The 24,699-nt window shown below is 41.5% G+C and overlaps 1 protein-coding gene across 2 annotated transcripts in view; it reads right to left on the bottom strand.

Moving 5' to 3' along the window:
• PBX3 (PBX homeobox 3) overlaps positions 1-19,389 on the bottom strand; it is a 208,012-nt gene extending 188,623 nt beyond the window's left edge. For both annotated transcript variants that reach the window (XM_056860946.1, XM_056860947.1), the window contains exons 1-2: positions 19,105-19,389; positions 17,812-17,885 (exon numbers count right to left, since the gene is read on the bottom strand). In XM_056860946.1, the coding sequence (XP_056716924.1) occupies positions 17,812-17,885; positions 19,105-19,301 (271 nt within the window). In that variant the 5' untranslated portion in view covers positions 19,302-19,389. The remainder of the gene's footprint in view (positions 1-17,811; positions 17,886-19,104) is intronic.
• Positions 19,390-24,699: the final 5,310 nt, after the last annotated feature.

The following is a 24,699-nucleotide window of genomic DNA, read 5'->3' as shown; positions in this document are numbered from 1 at the left end:
GGAACATTTACTTTTTAAATAAAAAATTCCAATATTAACGGCTATGCAGCTAAATCAAGGGCATGTGTGTGGAGCCAGAGAGGGACATCAAATTTCACACATACTTAATTTGACGCATATTCCTTGTGCTCTCAGGTATTGTATATGCAGTAAAACTTGATAGACTTCACTGAAACTACAAGACACATAGTTTGCCAGCTGTATGGCTGGAAATCGCTTGATTTTCTCCCCTCCTCTGCTCCAAATATGGATACTGTTTATTCTCAAGCGTTGCTTTCTTATTTGCTACCCCACAACTGGGTTTCTTGTAAAATACAATAATGGTTTGCCCTGAAGTCACATGGCAAGGTATGCAGAAGGACATTTCAATGGTTGGAAGTTGTATAAATATTCATAAAGCAAAAGGATCTACATTCTGCCACCATATACTGGCATTTTCTTTGAAAATGGCAGGTACTAGTGTCATATGAGAGTCAAATCAGATTTGAAAACTCTCACCAATGCAAGGAACTCTTATGTTCCAGTCAGACTGTAGTTTTTATTGTCTATATTCTTGGGAGGGGTAGTATTTGTAAAAATGACATTATTAAACAGGCATGCACAGGTCTTGGAAAATAAGATTTTAAGGCAAACAAGCCAAGCTAAGAGAGGCTTATAAACTATAATTAATGCTGCATCTGAAATAAGGGAAGAACCCCTGCAATTTGTGACGAGGAGGAGAAGGCTAGGTGCCTGGCCAACGTTAAAAGCATTGGCTAGAGGCGGAGGGGGATTGCATTGTCCCAGGCGAACCGCTCACTTTCCAGTTGCGTTTGTAAATAAAATGGAAATTATTACTCTTGCTTATTGCAGCGACAGCAAAGGCAGGCGCTCGGCATCCAAGGGGTTTAGCGAGTCGGAGAGTTAAATAAGGCAGATTCTTAAATGGCAGGGTACTCGGCAACAACGCGCTTCTTGCTCCGAGGCAACCGGGGATCGAGCTGAGCAGCTCGGCAGCACTTGACAACAGCAGCGCTCCCACAATTTTAACCCTCAAACCCAATCAATCGTTGTTCTTTGCATTTCAAGCAGCTCCTGGCTGCCACTGCCTGAAGATAACTGTTTTACCACCTCTGTCATGCCTAATTAACAAGTCAGATGTACAATTTAGAAATTTTGCAATTAACCTGCTAAAATATTGCTGGAGGATGCTAATTGTTATGCCAGTTGCCATAAAAGCTCATTTGCATAACTTATGTGTGAAAAACAATTATGAGCAGCATTTGCAGACGCGGTCCACAAACCGCTCCCAGCTACGGATGAGAGGGCCACAAAAACACTTAATTCATTGCCCACCAAAAAAAAAGGGGGGGGGGAGAGAAATTTTAAAAAGTTCCCCTCCCCCTCTTCAACAGCATCTGTTTTGTGAAGCCGTGTTCATAGAAAATCCCCAAATCAACAATTAGAAGCATATGTAAATGCACGATTACAGTTCTTTTTCTTTCATTGACAACTCCCCCCCACCCAAGCACAGAAGAGTGGGAAAGGAGATGATAAATGCTGCGCCCGTTCCAATTCTCTCGCACCACAAAGAGGAAGTGCCTTGCTGCAGCACCAGTCAGGCTGCCAGCCCACCAGCCAGCAGGCAGCCATTCCACTCCTTTTCCAAGCCGCTTTGGCTCTATCTGGTCCTTGCAATTGGATCACCGGGGACCACTTTAACAACAAAGAAGCTAAAGTCAATTGTTTCTTTAGTAAATGGGCTTCTTTCTATTCTTCAGAATAGATTTGCCAAGGCATTTAAGGCAGGTTCTCGCTCTCATTTTCTCCATTAAATTGCAGAGCAGAGTTGCTGTACAAATATTTACATCAGCTTTGACCGCAGCCTTTTTGCAGCTGCTGCTGGGAAGGCAGGCACAGGTCTCCAAAAAATGAGCACGGCCCCCAACACCAGCAACTTCCATCTAGCTGTTATGAAGAGAAATAAATGCCTACACAGATACACAACGTCCCCTTATTGCCAGATCCTGCTTGCCATATCTAGTGTCTGGACCACACAGCCTGCATGTGTCTATCACATCAGCTCTAGCCAAGCATTCTCCATCACAGCCTTTAGAAAGTTGTCCTGGACCACATTTCTAGCACTCTACCTCCGTGTAACACACTCCTGCCTCGTAGCTGCTATTCTTGTGGAGATTAGTCATTTTGATTTTCATCCTCCCCATCCTTCTCAAAAGTTCCTAACCCTTCGGTATATCATTCCAGTGTTTTGTATAATAACTTATCACATGCTTGTACTAAATATGATATCTATGAGGAAAACTTACACATGCAGATGGGGACCCACGACTAACATAACTATACTGGCTTCACATCAGTAGAAGGAAGACCTATGTCACTAGCTCTCAGACTAAGGGCTGGATCCAAACGTTTTGTCCCACTAATGACAGAACCTTCAACCGGCTCAAGGAGGTTTCTGCCAATGAAAGAGGGGTGTTACATTATGACCAAAAGATTTTTTTCTTCATCCCTTCTCTCAAGACAAGCATCAGCTAAAGGTGCAACTTTGGACTGAATGGCAGAAGGAGAGTAGATTCCAACTTCTCCCAGGAGGGGAGAATTATATTCATTATATACACAGGGGCTTTATATTCATTTAGATTAATATTAATGACTTCAGATCATCACTTGTTGGCACCCAGAGTTTACTGGATAGTACTATGGATATCAATTCAACATGTGTTGCCCAAGGAGTACGCACAAGTATTCCTTAAAATATACAAGCCAATCATTCTTCAGCCAACTCTACAAAAAAGTCTACATACATGGAGGAACATCTGAAAGAAAGAGAAGGCTAACAGGGGAAAAGAGCTCTACAATGGTGGGAAGTCATGAGAAAGACATCCTTAAAATCATGAGACTGTGAGAAGAGCAGATAATTTTTCTCCCTTGGACCATTATCAAAAAGAGCTTTTTTGAAGTTCAGTGCACAGCAGACAAAAACCAAAAGACATACTGAAAATCCAGCTGTGCAGTCCAATAAACTCTGAACTATTTCAGAACTGGGAATTAGACAAAGAAGCTCTCTTCTTATGTATTGACATGAAATCACGTGACAAACACATGAATGTTCATTATTCTTGTGGATTATGTTCTCTTGGATTTGACCAAGATGTAAGTTCTTCTTAACCATTCAGTTCTTCTTAGCTATTCAGTCTCACAATACCCTTAAAAACCAAAATCATGGGGGAGGGGCCAAAAAACAGCCCTGAGATATATTTTTTTGCATACAGAGATAACTGCCTGCTCTACAAAACAAATGGACTCAAACCTGGTTGAAACTCAACAGCCATTATTGCTGCAAGACAGACTTGCCTACTTCTTTCCAAAATGTTAAAGACAATTGAAAAGTTACCTAACAATCAGAGTGATTAGATAGCAGCTGTTATGATAATCAGCCTGTAAAAAGAAATTGATTTGCTTAGTGCTAGCAACTACAATATTATTAGACTCTCCCTATACTGAAAGGAAGAAATATTTCCTTTATTGAACACTAAATGCCATAAATTCAGGTAAACTGAAATTAGTTCATGTAATACACTGACACCCAAGAATTTATGTATATACAGCCTATCATTTAATTTTCAGACATTCAATTCCTATACTTAGCCACAGCCAAAAAGGTCAAGAACCAACAAGTCAATAAGTTCCCAAGGAACTTATTGATAACACGTCAGTGGCCTAACAAGTGGCAAGCCAGTAAGAAGTAATTCAGAAGAAATTCACTTTTGCTAACCAAGGGCGAAATTTACCCCAGCATCGTACGTCTGCCCAAGGCTGAGGCGCCAGCTGTGCTTCTAAGAACACAAGGCCCCTCAACCAAGATGTACGAGTTCAGTACAATGGCACAGGCAACACACAGCTAGCGGCCTTGCATGTGGCTCGGAGAGGCTCACTGCTTGCAAGTGCTAATAAGTTTCTAGGCCGCAGAGTAGGGCAGAATTGTTTGAAAATGTCATGATATAGACTGGAAGGTATGGTCAGTATACATAAATCAATATTTTAGGGATTAAAAAATGACCTTAGGGTTTAGAACCTAAACTTATTAAATGGTAGACCAAGATGAAAATAGCTAAATAATAATTAAAGTAAAAATAGATTAAATCAAAATTATTTGCAAGAGAAATAGGGTATACGGTGGTCTATTCTGTGTGAGGAGAGTTGGAAGTCGGTTTCTGTATTGTTTTCTCACTTTTTCTTCTTTTTTTCTTTTTGTGTATTGTGCTTTTTGTATGCTTTTTGTACTTTGACATATTCTGTAGTGTTCGGCATATTTCAATAAAACTTAAAAAAATGATTACTACTTGGGAAGGAGAAAATGCTGTGATAATTAAAAAAACAAAGCAAATTTTTGATAGTAAAAAGCATTCCAAACAAAGACGTTTATAATTGCTCAGCTTCAGCCATTTTTCAAGTTTTCCTTCTCAACCGCCCATATTTTGGGTTGAGGGCCCAACTAGATGAGACATGGGAAATCTGCGATCAAACTTCTCTGTGCCCTTTTTTCACCAAGTGAAACTCACCCCCAAGCAGGGATCTGAATCTGTCTCCAATCTAAGCATAGCACTCTCGTGATAATACTCTAAGAGAAAGTATTTCTTCAAAACTTGATAGCATAACTGCAACATGACTATTAACTATGGATTATACACTGGCTATCAGAATACGTCCCCACTATCTTTAGGTGTCCCTTCATTCCCACCCACCCCAATGTATCCACCACCTACTTGGTCCACTTTATGCATCGGATGAAGTAGGATGTTGCCCTCGGAAAACACAATCAACAACAGACTAGACTGCCTTGAAGTTGCCACATGGTTCCTGTTCTGCTTCAGCAGACTGATGCAAGTTTCAATGACTACGTGAAAGCCCCCGTGCAAAGTTAGGTACAGTCTCTAGCTGAGGGCCTCCCAACCTTTTTGAATCTGCAGGCACATTTGGAATTCTGACACAGCATGGTGGGTACAGCAATAAAATGGCTGCTGCAGGAGGCAGAGCCCGCCACAACACAATGGCCACAGCTTAACTTCAGTAACTCAGTATACATCCTGGTGCTGTGATGGCAGCTGTTGCCAAAACAACATTAAAAAAAAAAATCTGCACAGCCAGTTAAATCTCCAATAGTCAATCAGAAGCCTTGCTGAGCAAAAGTCCTAGCTGGCCCCACCCACATCCGAAAAACACTCGACAGGCACTCAAAAAGGTATTGGTGGGCACCATGTTGGGAATCCCCGCTCTAGCTCATGGTATTTCCAGCACGCCCCCAAGCAGCCGATGGGGTGCTTGACCCTGATCCCAGGGATACCAGTGGAACCCGTAGCTCACAAAAAAGAGTACATGAGGCGGTTTCTTAACTGCATCACTTCAGGTTCCAGTGTTGGAGAAGGAGACAAGAGAGGATGTCTCATCGTGGCTCTTCCCCAACTCAAATCCCTCAATACAGAAAACTAGCAGGTCAAGGATAGAAGATTTTTCACAGTGTATGCATTTTGAACATACAGGAATGTTATTTACTAAGGAAAAATTCAGGCAGGTGATTTGGCCACTTGAAGTTGAAGCAGTCCAGGAATAATTTTATCACTTCACCTGCTGCGAGTTTACACAACATCCACAGGGTTATCTGCGACCCTGGGGTTTAAATCTGAGAGAACTAACCATACAGCTGCTTTTACATAGTTGCCAACAGGAATTTCCATCTCTCTCAAAAAAAGGGGGGGTTAGAATAACATCCCCACAGTATTTCTAGTTCCCTTTTGGAACAAGGAGGGTTTTTTAAAATGCCTGAAGTCAAAGGAAAGAAATACGATGGAGAGAAACTGATAGCTCCCACTCCATTTGAATAACAAGTGAAATCCTAAAAATACCACCACTGCATGTTATTATGGACTATCACTGGGTTTTATAGCGACAGGAAGACTGCACTATAATTTTTGAGAAAGCCCTGGCATAAAGCACAGTAAAGCTAACCGCTCCTGTAATGTATCACCTTATCTAGTGCACAATCATTTCCACAACTTTTCATGTTTGTATAATTTGTTCAAAAACGGCAATAAATACAGTCTTGAAATCAAGTTAAAGGATCACCACACAATCTTGTTCAGAGCTATAGGAGTGTAGGGGCCAAGTGTGGGAACCACAAAAAGGTCCTCCCTCCAGTTCTCCAGTTCTCACTTCAACCACAAACTCATTAGGTGGCTAGTAGTCAGACCAATATTGTCCTAGCCTCAGTTCCCACCTACAATAGAGACACAATAATTGTGACCCACCTTACAGTGCTTGGAGCCCCGTGGCGCAGAGTGTTAAGCTGCAGTACTGCAGTCAAACGCTCTGCTCACGACCTGAGTTTGATCCCGAAGGAAGTTGGTTTCAGGTAGCCTGCTCAAGGTTGACTCAGCCTTCCATCCTTCCAAGGTTGGTGAAATGAGTACCCAGCTTGCTGGGGGTAAAGGGAAGATGACTGGGGAGGGCACTGGCAAACCACCCCGCAAACAAAGTCTGCCTTGGAAATGTCGGGATGTGACGTCACCCCATGGGTCAGGAATCACCCGGTGTTTGCACAGGGGACCTTTACTTTACAGTGCTGCTGAAAGGATTCAGAGAGGTAAGATGTATGTAAAGTGCTTTGAATGTGCTTGAAGTGCACTATATAAATGCTAATTATAAGCAGCAAGGATATTTTCAGAGCTCACTTCCAAGTAAACATACATAGGACTGAGCTGTAAATCACATTTAATCAAATACAGTTTACAAAGAAGCCCAGTGGCAAGCTGCAGTACTGCAGTCAAAGCTCTACTCACGACCTGAGCTCGATTCCGATGGAAGTCGGTCTTAGGTACCCAGCTCAAGGTGGATTCAACCTTCCATCCCTCCAAGGTCAGGAAAATGAGTACCCAGCTCAGTGGGGGTAAAGTGTAGATGACTGGAGAAGACAATGACAAACCACTCTGTAAACTTGGCCTGCCTAGTAAACATCATGACGAGACGTCACCCCATGGGTCAGTAATGATCTGGTGCTGGACTACCTTTAACTTTAAGTGTATCTAGGACGGAGGACTCAGAAGCCAGATGAAATTAAAAATAAAGCAACCCAGGTGTCAAGCCCAATTACTTTAGCCCCAACAGCTATTTGACATCTGCAACTCTTTCCCTTCATTATTATTGATATTACACATTAGTAACATAACTAGTGTGGTGTAGTAATTAGAGTCTCAGAGGAGGATACTGGAGACCCAGGTTCGAATCCTCACTCTTCCATGGAAGCTTCCTGGGTGACCTGGGCCAGTCACACTCTCAGCCTAATCTACCTCACAGGGATGTTATAAGGATAAAATGGAGAAAGGAAGACTGCTGTAAGCCACTTTGAGTCCCTACTGGGGACAAACACAGGGTATAAATGAAGTAAACAAATACTACTACAGGTGACAGTCCAGTCTCATACCTGGACAGCTGCCCAAAATTGTTTTACTGCTTGTAATTCGGCACCTATTTTAATTGATATAACTTAGTTTTAATTGTGTCAATGCATGGTGTTAATGTTTGGTATTTCATTGTATTATATTCTTGTTGTGAGCCGCTCAGTAAAGGGTGGCACACAAATCTCATAAACAAACAAATAAAATGCATTCCAAACTCTCCACCAGGAGTTGGTCCTTCCAGGTTATCTTTCTCTCTGTCTGTGTCCACCCTAAATTTGATCTGATATGTAGTGTCATGAACATCTAGGCGGACTTTTTTTGTCTATAATTGCAGAACAGACGGTTTTTTGCCTCTCCTACCAGAAGGATGACAGACTCCTAAAAATATTTCAGTTATTTAAATCCTCCCAGAGGGTTATTCATGCTCTTTCCAGAATGTTTTGGATACCGACTTAGTTATAATGGGACTTGTAGTTTTTTCACTTTGTTAAAAATGAATAGGAGCTATCCCTAAAATCTAACAATATTTAGTTAAACGACTTCTATTTTATTAAGTTTCTGTGGTGCCATTAGTCTCTTGTTTAACCTCTAGAAGCTTTTTGTGGCAGAAATTACCATTTCCACAAGCATGCCCACTTGCACTTCTGAAAGACTCACCACATCTTACGGCTTACTGTACAGCAAATTCACATATTGTTAGCAAGTATATAATACATTCTCTTCTCAAATGCAACTGTGACCAAAACACAGGTAAGAATACCAAGAAACTGCACAAAAGAATGCAAACTCTTACAGTCTTTCCTGCCCCACCTTCCACAAAAAACTAAAACTCTCCCACTGAATGTGCTTTCCTTGACACTGAAACATCCATTGACTTAAGGTACCATCTCAAGTCAAAAACAAAATTAGAGTCCCCTACAGAGTTCTTAAGAAACTCTATTATTTTATGTAAGAGACTTCCTCTTTGCCATGTTTCCTAACCCACATTAATACAGTGAAAGCAGTAGATCAACAGAAGGGTTTCCTCATTTAGCCCTTTTGTTCAAGGGATTATAGCTCAGGAATGAACATTCGCTAGACCAAAGTTATTTTTGACAAGGGAGTAATTTCTGTGGGTATTAGTCACAGTTCAATCTTATCCTAATCCAAAACATTTTCAAATTTAGTGAAAGTGTTCTGACCAGAAAGATCAAGAAAAACTGCTGGGTTTTACCTAATAGGTTCACTTAAGCCTTCTAATAATATGTTTGTATTGTAAAAGTCAACCAACACCAGAACTAGTTGCCTCTGCCTTCTCCATTCCAGTATATTATGACACAGTTCCATATCAGACTGCAACTGGCCATTAACACAGAACTGATGAATAGGACAAAGTGGTTCCTTAATTTTCCCTTCTTCATTTTGTACCCTGGTACAGATAGCCAAATACAAAATATATCCAGCAACAGTACATGCACTAGAATACCCAGAAATCACCATGCTATATATGACAACAAAGGTTGGGGGAACAGCCCTCCCACACACCTCAGGACAACACAGTTGTTTAAATATCTATGCACATCTCATAGTTGATATGTTGCTGTACTTCCTTAATACTCTGGTATCCATACTCGAGTACTTAAGAATGAAGTGCATTTCATTCCAACTGTACAAGGAGGTGTCAGGCTAAGCAAAGTCTTCCAAACCGCAGAAGCATTTACTACACACTGACCGTGCACCAATGTGCTCACATACTAAATACAGCCAGCTAGATGGAGATGGTTTCTAGCATGTGCATGAACACACACACACACACAAATGACTCCCTTTACATTCTGACATTTTTCTTTAATACTTCTGTTGTACCAGTGTTCCACTTGTCAAAGAATCTAAAATTAGAACTGGCATTAAAGCTACAAGTTGGGAAGATGTGATCTAAATCAGAAACAATGTCTTTTAAGCCATTCTGTGGTGCCTTGACACTGTGTGGGGCTCAGAGAGATATCATACACTATACAGGCTCTAATGAATAGGCTCATTGGGTTGAATTGAGGTTAGAATGTAAAAGTTAATCCAGAATTTCTTTGCTGTTGCAGACTCTTAATGCCACTTGAACATTCTTTCCAACAGCCCAATAAAATCTACGGACAGTGTAACAGCTCCTTCCTAAACTAACTCAAACATCTGTCTGAATTGCTTCCCCGTTCATGAGAAACCATGAAATTGTGCCGGGCTGATAAAATGCCATTTTACAAAGGCACCTACAACAACTTTGAGAGGTCTTTGTTTGGTGGTACTCCTGAAATCAAACCCTTTCATGTGTGCCTCAAAGAACAAAACCAAAAGGATGGCACCAGCCGCAGCCACCCCTTCTGCATCAGAAAGTCCTGAATCTTACAGTTCTTAGTCATTAGGTACATAAGTGGGAGAGGAAAAGATAGCATTTTCTTTTCTCTCAGTGTACAGTGAGAGAAACACAAAGGAATTCTTCATTTTTCAGTGTCTCCCATTAGATCAATTAATATTCAGAGGAAGTCTCAAACACGAAGTTTAAATAATCATAAAGGGGGGGAGAGAACCACCAATGTTCTAGAAGCTTCTCTAGACCTTTCAATCAATTTTATTTATATGCAAAACCAAGAGAAACTCAGGAAAAAAAAAACACCACAAAGCTCCTCCTGATGCTAAAGCTCTCAATTTACTGACAGGCAAATGGCTTCATGCTGCCACTTAATCTCATTTCTTGCATAATGCCCTCTAATTAGCATATCAAAGTGAATTAATACTTCTAGGGCATTAGCAATGGGAAAAATCTGCTCCAGGCTTCACAATAGCAGTTAAGCAAGAGCCAAGAAATCCTCTAAAAAAAAAGCGCACCCCAAACCACTTTGCATTGCAAAACTGTTCCATTTATTTATCCTCCCTCCCTCTAAACACTTTTACCGCACACTGTTTTACTACTGCTCACCAAACAAAATGATAATTGCCAAAAAAAGTTACCAGCATCTGTAAGGCCTGCACAGAATCTTAATTTAGATTGCATAGTAAGAGGATTGTGAGATGGATGGATTTGTTTCATTGCATCTGCCCAAACACAGAACTAGCGTTTAATAAAACAACTGAGCATGAGTAGCTTCATTCTTGCATGACACCCACCAAACAAAAACCAAAAAACCAAAACACATATATGTAACAAGCCACCTGCTGGACAGTAGAGATCTGTTAGACAGGTTGAAGGTTAATGCAGAAGTATGACAACTGAATCAACCCTGAACAAACACCCCTTAACCCAGCCTTACAAGATCTGCTGCTTGTAGCCCATTTCGAGGAGGGGGGGAATTATATAAAATATTTATATCAAGACTTTAAATCAGAGATCACCAAAGCAGCTGCTAACAATTTTAAAATAGTATAAAAACCAAGACACCATATAAAATTAACATGAAAGTGTTAACAACTCTAACACATCTTTAAGCATGCAGAAACGAGACAAGACAAAAACAAAAATCACATGCAGAGAAAGGATGGAATACTGTATGTTGTAAATCAACATCTTTGCATGGCCAAATCAATTCAGAAACCCACTTCAAGTACATTAAAACAGCTCATTTTTCCACACATCAGAAACCCAGAGCATTTATGATTTTCATTCTGCTTTTCACGTTAAAGTGCTTGAGTGCTTCGAAAAGTGCTTTATGTGCCATGTCTGAATTCAACTCAAGTCAGACAGGACTCAATCTTCCTAAGAAGCCACCTTTTGACCATCTCTTAATGGGATTCAAGAGCTCATCAAGCTCCCAATTTTGATACCGTTGAACATTAAATACATTAATATGTTGCATATTAATATACAGATGAATGTTGCTTTTCCTGATAATGGGGAGTCTACACAAATGCAAAACTAATTAAGGTACAGCTTGCAGGAAGAGCAATGATGGGCACATTCTTGCTCCTTGTACATTTGCTCAGCAACATCACTGTTCTCCATCAAATCTAGTTACCAATACCCCCCTGCAATAGGTACGCCATCAAAGATGACTCTCTCTATTGTAAAATAACTGACTGACTTCCAACAGAAGACAACAAAGCTCTCAAAACCTACGCTGCAGCCTGCAGGTCCCTAAGCATTACCAAATATGTTTGACTACTTACCTTACAGAATACATATTAAACATACTCATAAAATGTTAAAAAAGGAAGACATACAATCTAAGCAAACAAAGCATCTCAGTGCTAGAGGTTTCCTACATGTCTGTTTTTCTAGGAACAAAGCAAGAAGAACAAAGTTTTGATGGCAGCAGACCAAACTGACAAAGTGATTCATTTCTCAACCTTGTTTGCATATGTTGTAGAGATAACACTGTGGGTTAGCTTTAACGTTGGGCTGAAAAAGCACAAGTCTGATTGATTAACAGCACCTTAATTTTTTAAAGGTAAGCAAGTACCTGCAGAAATTTGAATTATTTACATTAGATATTTTATGTAAAATGTTTACTTTGATCATACTTAAAAGAACTACCGACCAAAAAAAATTAAAAAAAAGTTTAACAAAAGATAAAAATCAGGAAAAAAGAATGCTAGACAAATGTTATCCAAGCTATACTGATCAATTTGATAAACAAATAGCATTAAATATGACTGGAGGGTGGGGGAAGAGACCAGAAACACCATTCTTCTCATGCTGTCAATTCATAGAAACCTTTACATCTCATTCAATCAATGATACACAAGTGGGGTGTGTGTGAAGGGGAACTAATCGAGTTCAGATTTATGTAAAGTTGTTGGTATTCAAACCTATTAGTCATTCCTATTTAGCTTAAAATATTCAGCTAGTCCTCAACCTGTGAGGCTTGAAATGCAACATAGACCGAGAACCAGTCGGGAGGGTGAGATGGATAACACTCCACACTTCAAGTATTATACTGTATCAATACAAAGCTTTTTAGAGAGTTCCAAGCCCTGTTACAAAATCATCAGACTGTGCTTTGTCTATGGTGTTCTGATCACAGCCGTCCAAGCTGTTTGCTGTGTGGATTGAATAAGGATCACAGAATAGTCACAGCATGGAAATGGGCATGCCTCATCTAGGGCTGTAGAAAGTGAGTTGACAAATCTATTAACACTGGTACACCGTCTGGCCGGAGCAGCCTCACTAACCTACCAGTAACATTAATTCATTTTTAACTTTGGGCAAAAAAGGTCCTAAGCTAAAATAAACATCTCATTAGTAACTGGACAGAAGCTGATAATCAGTTTATAATATTTAAAAACATGTACAGCAGTTGCACTTTCAGGAAGCAAATTAAGCCTAGCTTAGGCAAGGAGAGAGAGAAAGAAGAAATACACATACTGGGTTAGTATTGACAAGCAGGTCTGATTATACCTCATAGGTTCAAAGGGAGGAAGAAAGTGGATGGAAAAAAGAGAAACCTCCTAATCAAATTGACGCTTATTTGTAACCTCAACACAGTTAGTTAGGTCCTCTAGCTAAGGTACTATGCAGTAACCGCTCTTTTCTGACCTGTTTCTTATACTTATCTGATACTTATCTACGGTACATTGTATCAAAGCAGCCTAATACACATCTTTTTTAAACAAAAGAAAAAACTATTAAGTTATTAGACCCAGGGTGGGGGTAGAGATACAATCTCAAATTACTAAAAGAACCATAGTTTGTTACTTCATTCTACTTTTACATCTCTATGCTCTATCAAAATTTTTAGTGCAGACCAAAAAAAATTAAAGGAAATTATATATATTATATATAAATATAATTTTAACTCAAATGCAACCATTGTTTAAAAAACAATCACACCTTTTAACTACGTACATTTCCACATACACTCTTTTCTCTTATTGTAATCGCACTGCATAATATGGTATTTGTTAAATCAGCTTGATAACGGAACGCAGCACCTGCACTCTGCTTAAATGGCATAGAGGACTTATTACTTCTTTCAACATCTTGATCAAAGATGGGGGGAAGTTGTGCTACGGTTGGACTTATACTGACTCACTGGCATAACTATGATAAGTTGAAGTGTTCAGGAGGCAGAGGTCCTCGGACATCAGTACGGAGTTCTGCGGTACAGCGATAATAGAGTGCAAGCATTTTCAGTGAAAAGGTGTTGCAGGGACAGTTACAATTGCAGCAATAAGCATAATGGAAACTGCCAGAAATTATTTCTTATTCATTTTTATCTAGGTATGTGCCGGGGTGGGTAGCCTGTGTGTGCAAGTGTTTCAAGCGAAGTTTTTGACTTCTTGAAGCAGGAACCCTGAATTAGGGCTCTGGACATTTTTAATTGTCATCTCTTCCTACACCCCTCTTTAAAACATAAAAAATGGTCCAACCAGCCCAACCATCCAAGCAGGCCTTTCTCTCCCCCTGCGGACACCTCCTGCAGCCGAGAAGTTCATTAAGTTTTATGATCTTCCCAAGTCAGTCCTGCTTATAAGCCTCACAAAGGCCACAAATCTGGCAAGACATCATGTATGCCATTAGGAGTTACTAGTGAATGAATCCAATTCAGGGTTGTAGTGGCATTAAATTAGGGTTTGGTTGGCAGCTGTCATATTTGACTCTTTTTAAAAAAGAGACACACACAATTTTCTCTTTCACTCATATATGCACATCCATATTCACATGCAAAAAATTAGAATGTACAGCTCATGTATCGGTTCAAAACTCCCTGATAACAGCAGCCCACAGGGAAAACGCAGCAATTCTCTACCCATTTTAGAGACTGTCAGAGCTAATATATTTTTGTTTGGGGTTTTCATTAACTAAATACATGTACCTGAGGCTAAGGGTGATCCAACTATGAACCATTTATCCAGATGGGACACCAGACAAAATGACATGGGCACATTAACATAAGCTAACAGGTGAAGAGAAAAACACAAAATGTGCAACAGCTATGTACTAGGCAGATACTTTGAGATGAGTCAGTAAGACAACATACAGATTAACAAAACATATACAACAGCACAGCTGAGAGCTATTACTAGAGGACTTCCAAGACTCTATCGTTCATTTTTCCCCCAAGAACGAGAAGGGTTGCTACGTGGAGGGAGGCAATGGCAAACTACCTTGTTCATCTCTTGCCTTGAACACCCCATAGTTGGGATTGCCATGAGTCGGTTGTGACTCCACGGCCATTTCTTCTTTTGCCGAAATAAGCAAGGTTCTCTTTCAAGAGACAAGATATTTTGTGCTGCTTCTAGGAATACTTTGCAGATATCATATTCAACTTATCTGGGATGGGGAGGAATGTTATCACCCCCCCACACACACAAAAAAAATTATGTTAATAAATAAGCATCTCTGTCAAATTAGATAGTTGAAGCCTAAATAAATTCCAAACTTAAATACACACTACAAAGTAAAAGCAGCACTTAATGATTACAGAAATTTTAATGAATGTAATGCACCCTCTGAGTAGCCGTTTTTTAACCCTTAGTCATTTAATAAGCAATACTCTAAAAATGTGTGCACGCATGGATGCATTCACTCATCACTAGCTGCACAGAATTCTACCCACATAAGTAAACAAAACACAATGAAAACTGCAGTCACCACTAGAGTATTATAACTGCCAGAACAGACTCATCTAAAACTATAGTTTTATGTTAGGATTTTCTTTCCTAGCCACTTCCAATCCATGCTTCTCCACTTTTCTTTTCAACTGCATAGAGGAAAAACCACCACAACAATCTTCTTACAGAGGGAGGGGGGGAAACCTATTTTTGCAACCCCCTCCAAAAAAAGTATTAGCATACAGCCAGTTGCAGCAGTCTGGAATCAAATCACAAAGCAAGGGGGGAGAAAGGAGGGGACAGGAACTCCACTTCTTGAAATTCACCCCGAAGTATTTATCCTGGAAGTTTAGAGCTCACATGAAAATAGGTAAGGCAATACTCGTGTACAAGTTTGCCCGTGTAGGGCAAAACACAGGGGTGGGGGGGAGTCATAAGAATGATCAGGTCATTGAAAAGAAGAGAAGTCACCCACTATTTTCAGATAGAGACAATGACATACAAGATATGCAAGAATTTGCTTTCATGCTTCTTTTGCTAATGCATGCTCGCCGGTTCATCTCAGATGGGCAATCCTGAATGAAGACTGTCCTATAAAAACTCTTGGGGGTGGGTGAGGGTTAGAGGGGAGATGTTTTTTTTTTCCATCAATCACTCAGCACATCAATCCCATCCCCTCAAGCTTCTTGAGTGGGTAGGATTTTGCCTCTGGACAGATAGACAAACCCGCCCTTTGTCGTCCCTAACTGTTCCAAAGAAAATACAACTTGGGGGCAAAAACACAGCATTTTGGCTAAGGACGAGAATCTCCAAATCACACCCTATTCTTGACAGTTGTCAGAGTCTCTTGCCTCCTGAAGGAGACACAGTCCTTGTGAACACCCTCCATCAGAATTCCTCAGTCCTGAAAAGACTTTCTCCCTTCTTGACTCACCTTTGACACATGGGTGACTAGGCGTCTCTTCAAATAGGGAGGTCTTAGCCGCTGGCAAATAAAGGATCACAGGGACCCATGCCTGCTGAACTGAAATCTGCCTGCTGCAGAACATCAAAGACAGTCAGCTAAAAAGCTGGCTGAGCAACAAAGTTTAGAATAAACAAAACAAATGCAAAGCAAACTGGGGGGTGTACAACATGAGATCCATTTTCATTTGCACAGTGCAGTTTGATACCCAATACCCAGCTATCGGCAGAGAACTGAAGCAAGTTCTCAACAATAAGAAACCCAAATATTGATGAATACAAATTTATTGAGAACTATGCCTTTTCTGCTTTGACTTAAGATAGAAATACTTACTGTATTAGTTTATTAAATGTTTAGATCTAATTTTGCCGTCTCTCTACAACTAACACACTATTAATTTAGCTTTGACGTGTTAGCTACGCAAAGGTAATATAAATAATTTCTTGGCCTACAGGGCAAGCACTCCTACTACACAAAACATCCTATGCAGTCAAGGAAGGTTTATTATCAAGGGCTTGTCCTTCTTCTCTGTCCTCCTCAACCACTCCACCCCGATAATATCATTACGTCTTGATATGAATCCAAGAGCTATGGGACAGGTAAGGCAATTTTTTAGATAAGGAATCATCAGATAAAGAAGCTGATAAACTGACTTTAAATGCAGTATTAGAGCAATGTTTTAAAGGGGTTGTTTTGCAGTAAATAAAGTGAATGTTTTGCTCTTCTCCCTACCCACAAGCACGAGTAACTACCCCCACCAATAGCATCTGGCCCCAATCTACGGACTCCGCTTTCAAAAAATATATCAACATTCCAGCATTTCCTTATTGGTCCTAAAGCCAAACAGAATGACTTCTTTAGCCAAGGCATCAATTACAATATTGACTGGGCTTCTTGGCACCTAAGTAGTTGAATGAATAAAAGTTTTGCATGGCATATGCAAGAGATATCACTTTGAAGTTAAGTAGTACTACAAGGATGCTAAGTGCTCCTAATTACAGCACAAAGATCATTCCTGATGGTGTACTTTTAGCCTTCAGGTGTAAGAGCTCTTGAAACTGATTTTTTCCCCTTTAAAGATGTTCATATAATGTGTGCTTGCTTGGTGCTACCAAGTTGCTCCTTCCTGATAGCCCTAGATAAGGAAGATGAATTCTTTAGATTGTGTATTCCACCCCACCCCCATACATAACCTTAGTTTCCCAAAAGGAATTTGCAGGCATGTATTGATAACCATGTATACCCCCACGGGCAAGATGAAGATGTGCTGAAGACAAAAACTGTCTCCACCGCATTTCTAAAGATCAATCATTTCCCCCTACAATACACAGGCACTCAAAGCTATTGACTGAACCCCACCAGTTACACATTTACTGGCAACTGCCAAGATCAACAGAAGAGCAGCCCAAGAAAGTTGCCAGCTCTGCCCGGCTGTTGCTCAAAGAAGCGGCTTTCCACAATTGGCTTCTCTGGTCCCTTGCATTGCTTCTTTAAGAACCTGACACTCAAAACAAGGCAGGGGAGGAGGGGAAGAGAAAGAAAAAGCCTGGGGTCCTTGCTATTATTTTCTCCCCATTACAGCCAGAGGGAAAATTAACCCGGAACAGCGACACAGGATCATTTTCATTTGTGTGTCATTTTGTGCTGGGATTATGAATTGTAAAGAAATTTCCTCCTTATGTTCTCCCCTGCCTCCCAACCCAAAGATCAGAGACAGACAAGGAGGCGATGATCAAAGATGGCTGCGGTTCCTAAAGCAGCTCTCCTATTCCTCGCTTAGAGAAGTATATTGCAATATTTACCTATGGGGGAGGGAAGAGAAGAGAGGGGAGAAGGGGCTTGTTTTTATAAGCTATATAACTTGTGGTGTCCTACCTGTTTTCTCTTTGATTTCACAGAGGACACTAAACAAAGCAGGCTTCATTCTGTGGCAGTTCAATGCATGCTTTCTGCAAAATAAAGATAAACATACAGAGAGAGACACACAAAAAGGGTATTAGGACAGGCTATTTGATAACAAGAAGCCTTTTCTGTAAGGAAAGAAGTCGTCTGAATAGCGGAGTGCTTTTATTCTTTGTGTTGTGATCTATGTCATCGGAGTAAGCAGTTAAGATAGCGATTGGCAATAGAAATAGACTCTGTAAGGTATCCGGCCACAGGAGCAATTGCACTGTGGACTGACTACCTACATTAAGGAGAAAGGTGTGTGAACTTAGGTATTAGAGAAGTAAACTGGGTGTTATGGGGAGGGGAGAGCATCCACTGCCTCCTTGCTCATCAGTAAAGCACAGAGTGACAAGAAGACACCCAGCCAACTCCAGCAGCCCTGCCTGCTTACCTGCCACTTGCAGCCTGGAAGCGATACCCAAGTGTTTTTGTTTGTTTTTGCTTACAGATATTGGGGGGTGGGGGGAGTTTTAAAAATGAGGAACCTCATGTGAAAATTTCCTGCCATTTCTTGGGCACATAAATCACAGCTTGTCAAAGCTTTCCAATCCGCTACATCATCATCACTGATTTATGAATGGGAGAGAGGGAACTTCCAGAGTTCAACTATGCACTTTGTTTTGCATTTACTGAGATTTAGAAAAGTGTGTGTGTGGGGGGGGGGAGAGACATGAAAGTGTCTCCCGACTCAACAATGTTTTGTCAGCTTTTGTCAGTCTAACTCTATCAGGACTTTAGGGGTAAGGAATGCAGAGAAGTTTTTTAAAATAACTTCTTTTCAGGAAATTCAAAGCCTTTACAAAATCAGAGTAAAATGGGACTACATGTTAGTCCTTTCTCCCTACTTCTCAACACCAGGTACCAGTGTTTGGAAGCATGCAGAAAGGAGGGGGGTAATTAGCAATAGCCCATATCCAGCATTAGTACAATAAAATGGAAGGGGGAGTCACACATGCTTCTTTCCTATTCAGGCCAACTCTGACTGTTGCCCCTTGCTCCAACGCTTTCAGGATTTCTCCTCCAATATTCAAAGGCTACCGTAACTGCTAGACTCTTTGCTCCCCACCGTGAGAAAGACAGGAAGGCTAGAAACAATTTATTTTAAATGCTCCATATATAAACACACACAAACAGAAGAGCACAAGGCACACACACACACACACACAGCCAGACTCACAGACACCACCAGGTTGGAGGGGGGGTTAATTAGACGGAACCAACTTTGCTTGCGCCTCATCCAAGCTCTGGTCCGTGATGGTCATGATCTGGTGCAGGATGTCTCCTATGTCTTGCTTTCGGCCGTCGCCGTCTGCCCCTTCGTGTCCGTGGGGAGGAGGCAGAGCCATGCCCCCCTGCACCGAGTGGCCAGCAAGGTTCACGCCGGCCAGAGTCTGCAACATCCTGGACTGTTCATCCATACCTCCTTCCGCAGCCCAATCAATGCACTTTTAGAGACGAGCAGCAGCAAGCGGCGGCAGGAGCTGAAGAAACGGTACGCCGAAGGAGGAGGAGAAAAAAAAGAAAGGGGGAAAATTATAAGCGCTTCGCGATCAGAAGGTGGTTTTGTGCTGGGGGAGAGAAAAATGCAAGTAAATCGCCGGGTCTTATAATGGATTTCAGTTCCTGTTCTTGAGGGGTAAAAAGGGGGGGCAGATATCAGTGTTTTGATATTTGACCGGATCTCCGTTGTTTACTCCACACTCTTCTGCTTTCCAAAGCAGTAAACCAATCTCTTCTTTAGTTACAATCTTCTTTCATCATCATATTTGTGGCTCGGATAAACGGCCTTGATAAGGTGTCTGCAGTTTTCTTTCCTTGGTAAAATCTTCATCCAAAGCTTTTATTATTTCCTTGGGGTGGGGAGGAGAAAAAAAGTTAGTTGCTTGTTTATGTCTTTTCCTTACTTGTCTTTTTTTCCCCTGAAATCCCTCTTCTTGCAAGTAAGAGGGGGGAAATTGTAAAAAAAATGTAAAAAGAAAAACAAGCTTGCTTTCAAATCCTTTAGAAAGTTACGAGTGTGGCACAAGATAGGGAATTTTAAAAATCCCGCATACAAACCAAGCCCCTAATTGCAACATTTAAAGGGGGGGGAATCGAAGCCAAAAATATATATATATACAACCAGAGGGAGAAAAATAATTGCCCTTTCCTCCCTCGGAAAAAAAAATCATAACAAACCGATCCCAATGTCTGTACAATAAGGGGATAAAATAGCAGCAAAAGTTTGAACTTGTGCAAAACAAAAAACAGCGGATTTTTTAAAGGAGGAAAGTTCTTAAAAAAAAAACACAGAAAAATATTAATTACACCCTCTCTTGCAAAAAAGCAACGTGCAAAAATATCCGCCAGCTGGAATTTATGAGCCCAGCAGCTCAGTGACTGTGTGTGTTTTATGTTGTTTGATGGCCGCTTTGGTGAGGGATTGACAGTCTGCCAATGCCACTCACTCACCCTGCAGACGTGTCACCCTGTGAAGGAGGAGAGAAGCAGAGAGAGAGACTAGAGGGGACGTGGGAGCCAGCCGGAGCCACGCCCCCCTCGCCGGGCTCGCCCCCCCTCCCCTCTCGAGGAAAAGGCGGACGAGCAGCCCGCGGAGCCCCGCCCCCGCCAGCCAGCCCGCCCTTCTCGGGCTCGCAAGCCCCGCCCCGTGGAACTTCTGCCTGCTACAGACTCAGCCCCTTCCCTCCCCCGGGCTGACAAATACCCCAGCTGTGTTTCAAGGAGGGAAGCACAGCAGCTACACGGCTACTCACTTCCACGTCGATCCCACGCTTTACTCCGCAGTAAGGCCCGCTGGGTCGATGGGATTACTCGCAGGGAGCGGGAAGCTCGAAGCCCCCTCGTTGGAACTTCCCTGCAATAGAACTCGTGCTTAACCATTGTTGGTCTGGGTTTGCACAGCGGCGCCAGGCCCTCTCCTCGGTCCGCACGCACGCGCGCTCACCCCCCACCCCCACCCCGGCCTCTTGCTGGGGCCCCGCGCCTCTCGCAACCCCAAAAGCCCACAAGGCGAGGCTTCCCTCGTCAGACCCTGGGATGGGGATGCCGCCGCCCAGGCTGCTCCTAAACACAGGAACCCCCGCAAGAGGTTGGCAGCCCGAATTGAAGGTTCATTCACTTGCTTCCAAACTTTAGCTATTACCTTCAATTCGTGACTGGAGAGGGAAACGATGGATGTATATGAGGATTGGCCAAATTAACAGAAGTCTTACATGAAAATGATATGGGAGAATTAAAAAAAAAAAACTTGGCCGAAGGCCATCACGTATTGGGATAAAAGGGCAAAAAATAGATTTTACTGTTTTAGTGAGTGAGTTACAGTAACAAGTTTACTTACTTTTCTATTATTACTATTCTATTACTATTAGCAGTTTTCAAAACTGTTTAGACACTTCTGCGGAAGTCAGGTGAAGGGTCGCTTTTTAAGGTGGGTGGAGGGTCAAAAGGGTATTTTTTCTTTTTGAATTTTGTAACTTTGTATAATTATAATTGATACTCTTATAATTGATACAACAAAAAATAAAAATAAAATACAAGAGTATTTTGTTTTATATTATAAAAAAAGTTGGGGTGGAGGGTCAAAAGGGTATTTTTGCTTTGTTGAATTTTATAACTTTGTATAATTATAATTGATACTCTTATAATTGATACAACAAAAAATAAAAATAAAATACAAGAGTATTTTGTTTTATATTATAAAAAAAGTTGGGGTGGAGGGTCAAAAGGGTATTTTTGCTTTGTTGAATTTTATAACTTTGTATAATTATAATTGATACTCTTATAATTGATACTCTTGTATTTTCTTTTTATTTATTTTTGTTATTGTATTTGTTTATTTTGTTTTATATTATAAAAATAATTTATTTAAAAAAATAAGTTGGGGTGGAGGGTCAAAAGGGTGATTTTGCTTTGTTGAATTTTATAACTTTGTATAATTCTAATTGATACTCTTTTGTATTTTCTTTTTATTTTTTGTTATTGTATTTGTTTACTTTGTTTTATATTATAAAAATAAAATAAAAAATGAGAAGTTGGCAGCCCGGATTTGTGCCACTCCCCCGACACTTTAAACTCTGTTAGCGTCCTCCTCAGACACCCCCCACCCAGGACTCCGCTTCCACCCCACCCAAACTGCCTTGTCTTTTCCAGCCCTCGACCCTCTCATTCGCTTTGCCCCGCCAGGACTCCACTCCCTACCCAGCAGCCCTGTCTCAGACAGCCCCACTCCTTTCCTCTAGTTCCCCCTCCAACCGCTCCCCCCCAATTTCTTATCGCCCCTCTCTCCTCAGCCACACTTAACTCCGCAGACTTCTTACGCTACTCTTCCCCCCCCCCCGTCCCTTTTCACAACTTCTGGGAAGGGATCAGTCGGGACCCCCCACCTTGATATGAAGGAAAGGGAAGTACTGTTACGCATAAATTATTTCTACTCCCCATTCATGGCATTTCCTTGCATGGACTTCCTTTTCGTACATATTGAACTCCCCCAATATGCCCCCCACTTTCCCCTCAATATCGACTTTTTCTACCCTTTCCCTTCTCCCACTCCCCCCCAGAATTCTCCACCCCGATGCCCCGCCCCTTCTCCATAGCCCCGCCTACTATCCCTCTTGGCCACGCCCCCTGCCCCGCAGCCCCACCCCTTAAGTGCTCTTTGCCCCGCCTCCTGAGCTTCCCGCCCTTTATTTGGCTCCTCCCCGTGCCATCTTCCTTTTCCTTCTACACAAGCTCAGCGCTTCGCCCCGCCCCCTTCTGCCCTTTTATTTTGCCTTCGGCCTGGGACGTTGTCCTTTTTCGCCCCACCCACTTTGGAGGTGTGGTTATTGCGCTCCCTGTTGCCAAGGGCGGCTTAATGAGAGTACCGGTGGTGGGGGGGGGGGAGGTTTCAAAAGGAAGAAAGTACGCCAGGGTCTGAGTGCCGCTCTGACCTGAGGGCGGCCCGCCGTTAGCTGAAGTACGTGGCTCAAGCCAACTAACAATACACGTTCAAACAAATGTACACCCCACGCGCGCGCGGAGCCGCTGGCCAATCAGAGCACGGAACGAGAGAGGACGACGACGTCCAATTGCATAGGGCAGCTGAAAGGGACAGAAAAATCGGCTTCCGAGGGTTTCGTCACGCCCCCTTAGCAGAGGAACTTCTGATTGGGGCGTTCGAACGGTCACGTGCTCGGGCGCAAGGACGGGAGGAGGAGGCGGCTGCGCCTCCCCTGCCTCCGACTATTGCCATGGCAACGGCTAACCTAAGGAGAGAGATGGCGTTGTGGCTGCCCCTGGGGAAGGGCTCGGTCGAGCTGGCGGATGGCTTTCCTCCCAACACGTCCCCCGGGATGGCACTTTGCCATGGCAACCCCAGTACTTTTTACTTTGTGCGGCCGGATCCTATGTATACTTACGCGGAAGTAACCCTTTCTGAATGCAAAGCGATTTACTCCCAAGAAAGCGTGCATTGCCCAGTCCGAGGAATGTTCAATTACAATAGGGTTTACTCCCAAGCAAGTCCAGGATTGCCGTGCAGGAAACTTCTAATGCGTGCAAATTCTAGCTACCTTTTACAGGATGTTTTCTCACAAACACTTGGAAGCAAGCCTCATTGAACACAGCGGAGCTTACTTCTCCACAATTTGTAGTTAAGACCGCAAATCCCTGCATGTTTCCCTGGGAGTAAATTGCACAGAACATTATAGGACTTAACTGTAGAGGAAAACACACTTATGATCAAGTCACTTCCCATCTCCGCCTGAGCCACAACATAGTGATTGAAACAGTATGTAGGGAAAATGGCCAAGCCAAGGTGAAGATCAGCAGCATTTTGATAGTGCACTGTTTCTTTCACATCTCATGCTATTTGATTGCATTGTTTTATACCAATAAAGCCTTGGATCTCCACAAGAAAACCAAGCAGATTTAACCTATAATGTATCAAGCATTGCTGTTTCAATTCCATTAATTAATTTCATTGGGAACGACCCAAGAGGCTTATGCCTTCACTGAATTTAGTGGAGGATGCATAGAAGTAATCCTTATATCTGAATGCATCTATTCTGCAACAATATCCTCATATCAGGATTCATGGTACATTCATACTTGTTTTAATATTTTTTATTATTTTTCAAAATTATTAAACACAAAGTTCAAGAGTTAGTTTAAAGAAAATATAAAATGCAATAGAAAACATTGTTAAGTATGATCAAAAATATATTGACTTCCCCTACACCTCCCTCCATCTATTGATTAATTAGTAATCTCTTTTGCATAAACTTCTAATTCTAATATTATTACTAATACCAATCTCTTTGGCATTTATATTCTTTAGAGAATGATTAATACAATCATAAAGAAGAAAAAATTAGTAAATCTCACTAATAATAAATAGATTAGAATAGGAAACATTTAGTTGTTTTCATTAAAAATTAATTATTTTGTAAACCCTCCATTTCTCCCAAACACTCATTTTAATACAAATTATATTTCTAGTATATTGATATGTTATTTCATTTCCATTAAAACCAAGCCTTTTAACCAATTCCTGTTTAATCCCTTCCAAAAGACAAGCCAGACTCTTTTAAATCAGTTCCTTTGTCCGGAATTTCCAGCATTTTTTCCTTTTCTTCATTAAGACTAGACATCGAAGAGCATCCTTGGAAGTTGTTGGTAAGATTTCTTCCGCTGGTGAATGATCATAGATTTCTTCCGCTGGTGAATGATCATAGTAGATCTGCATTGCAGTTTCTTCCATCTCAAAGTCAATAAAGGAGATCCACATAGCTCCTGTTTTTCTACCCTTTCTCCAAGCTGGAGTTAAAAAGTTCCTCA

This window comes from Euleptes europaea, chromosome 14, assembly GCF_029931775.1.
Source record: "Euleptes europaea isolate rEulEur1 chromosome 14, rEulEur1.hap1, whole genome shotgun sequence".
NCBI classification, from domain to species: domain Eukaryota; kingdom Metazoa; phylum Chordata; class Lepidosauria; order Squamata; family Sphaerodactylidae; genus Euleptes; species Euleptes europaea.
Note: the sequence above shows the minus strand (reverse complement) of the source record. Positions and strands in the feature narration are given on the sequence as shown.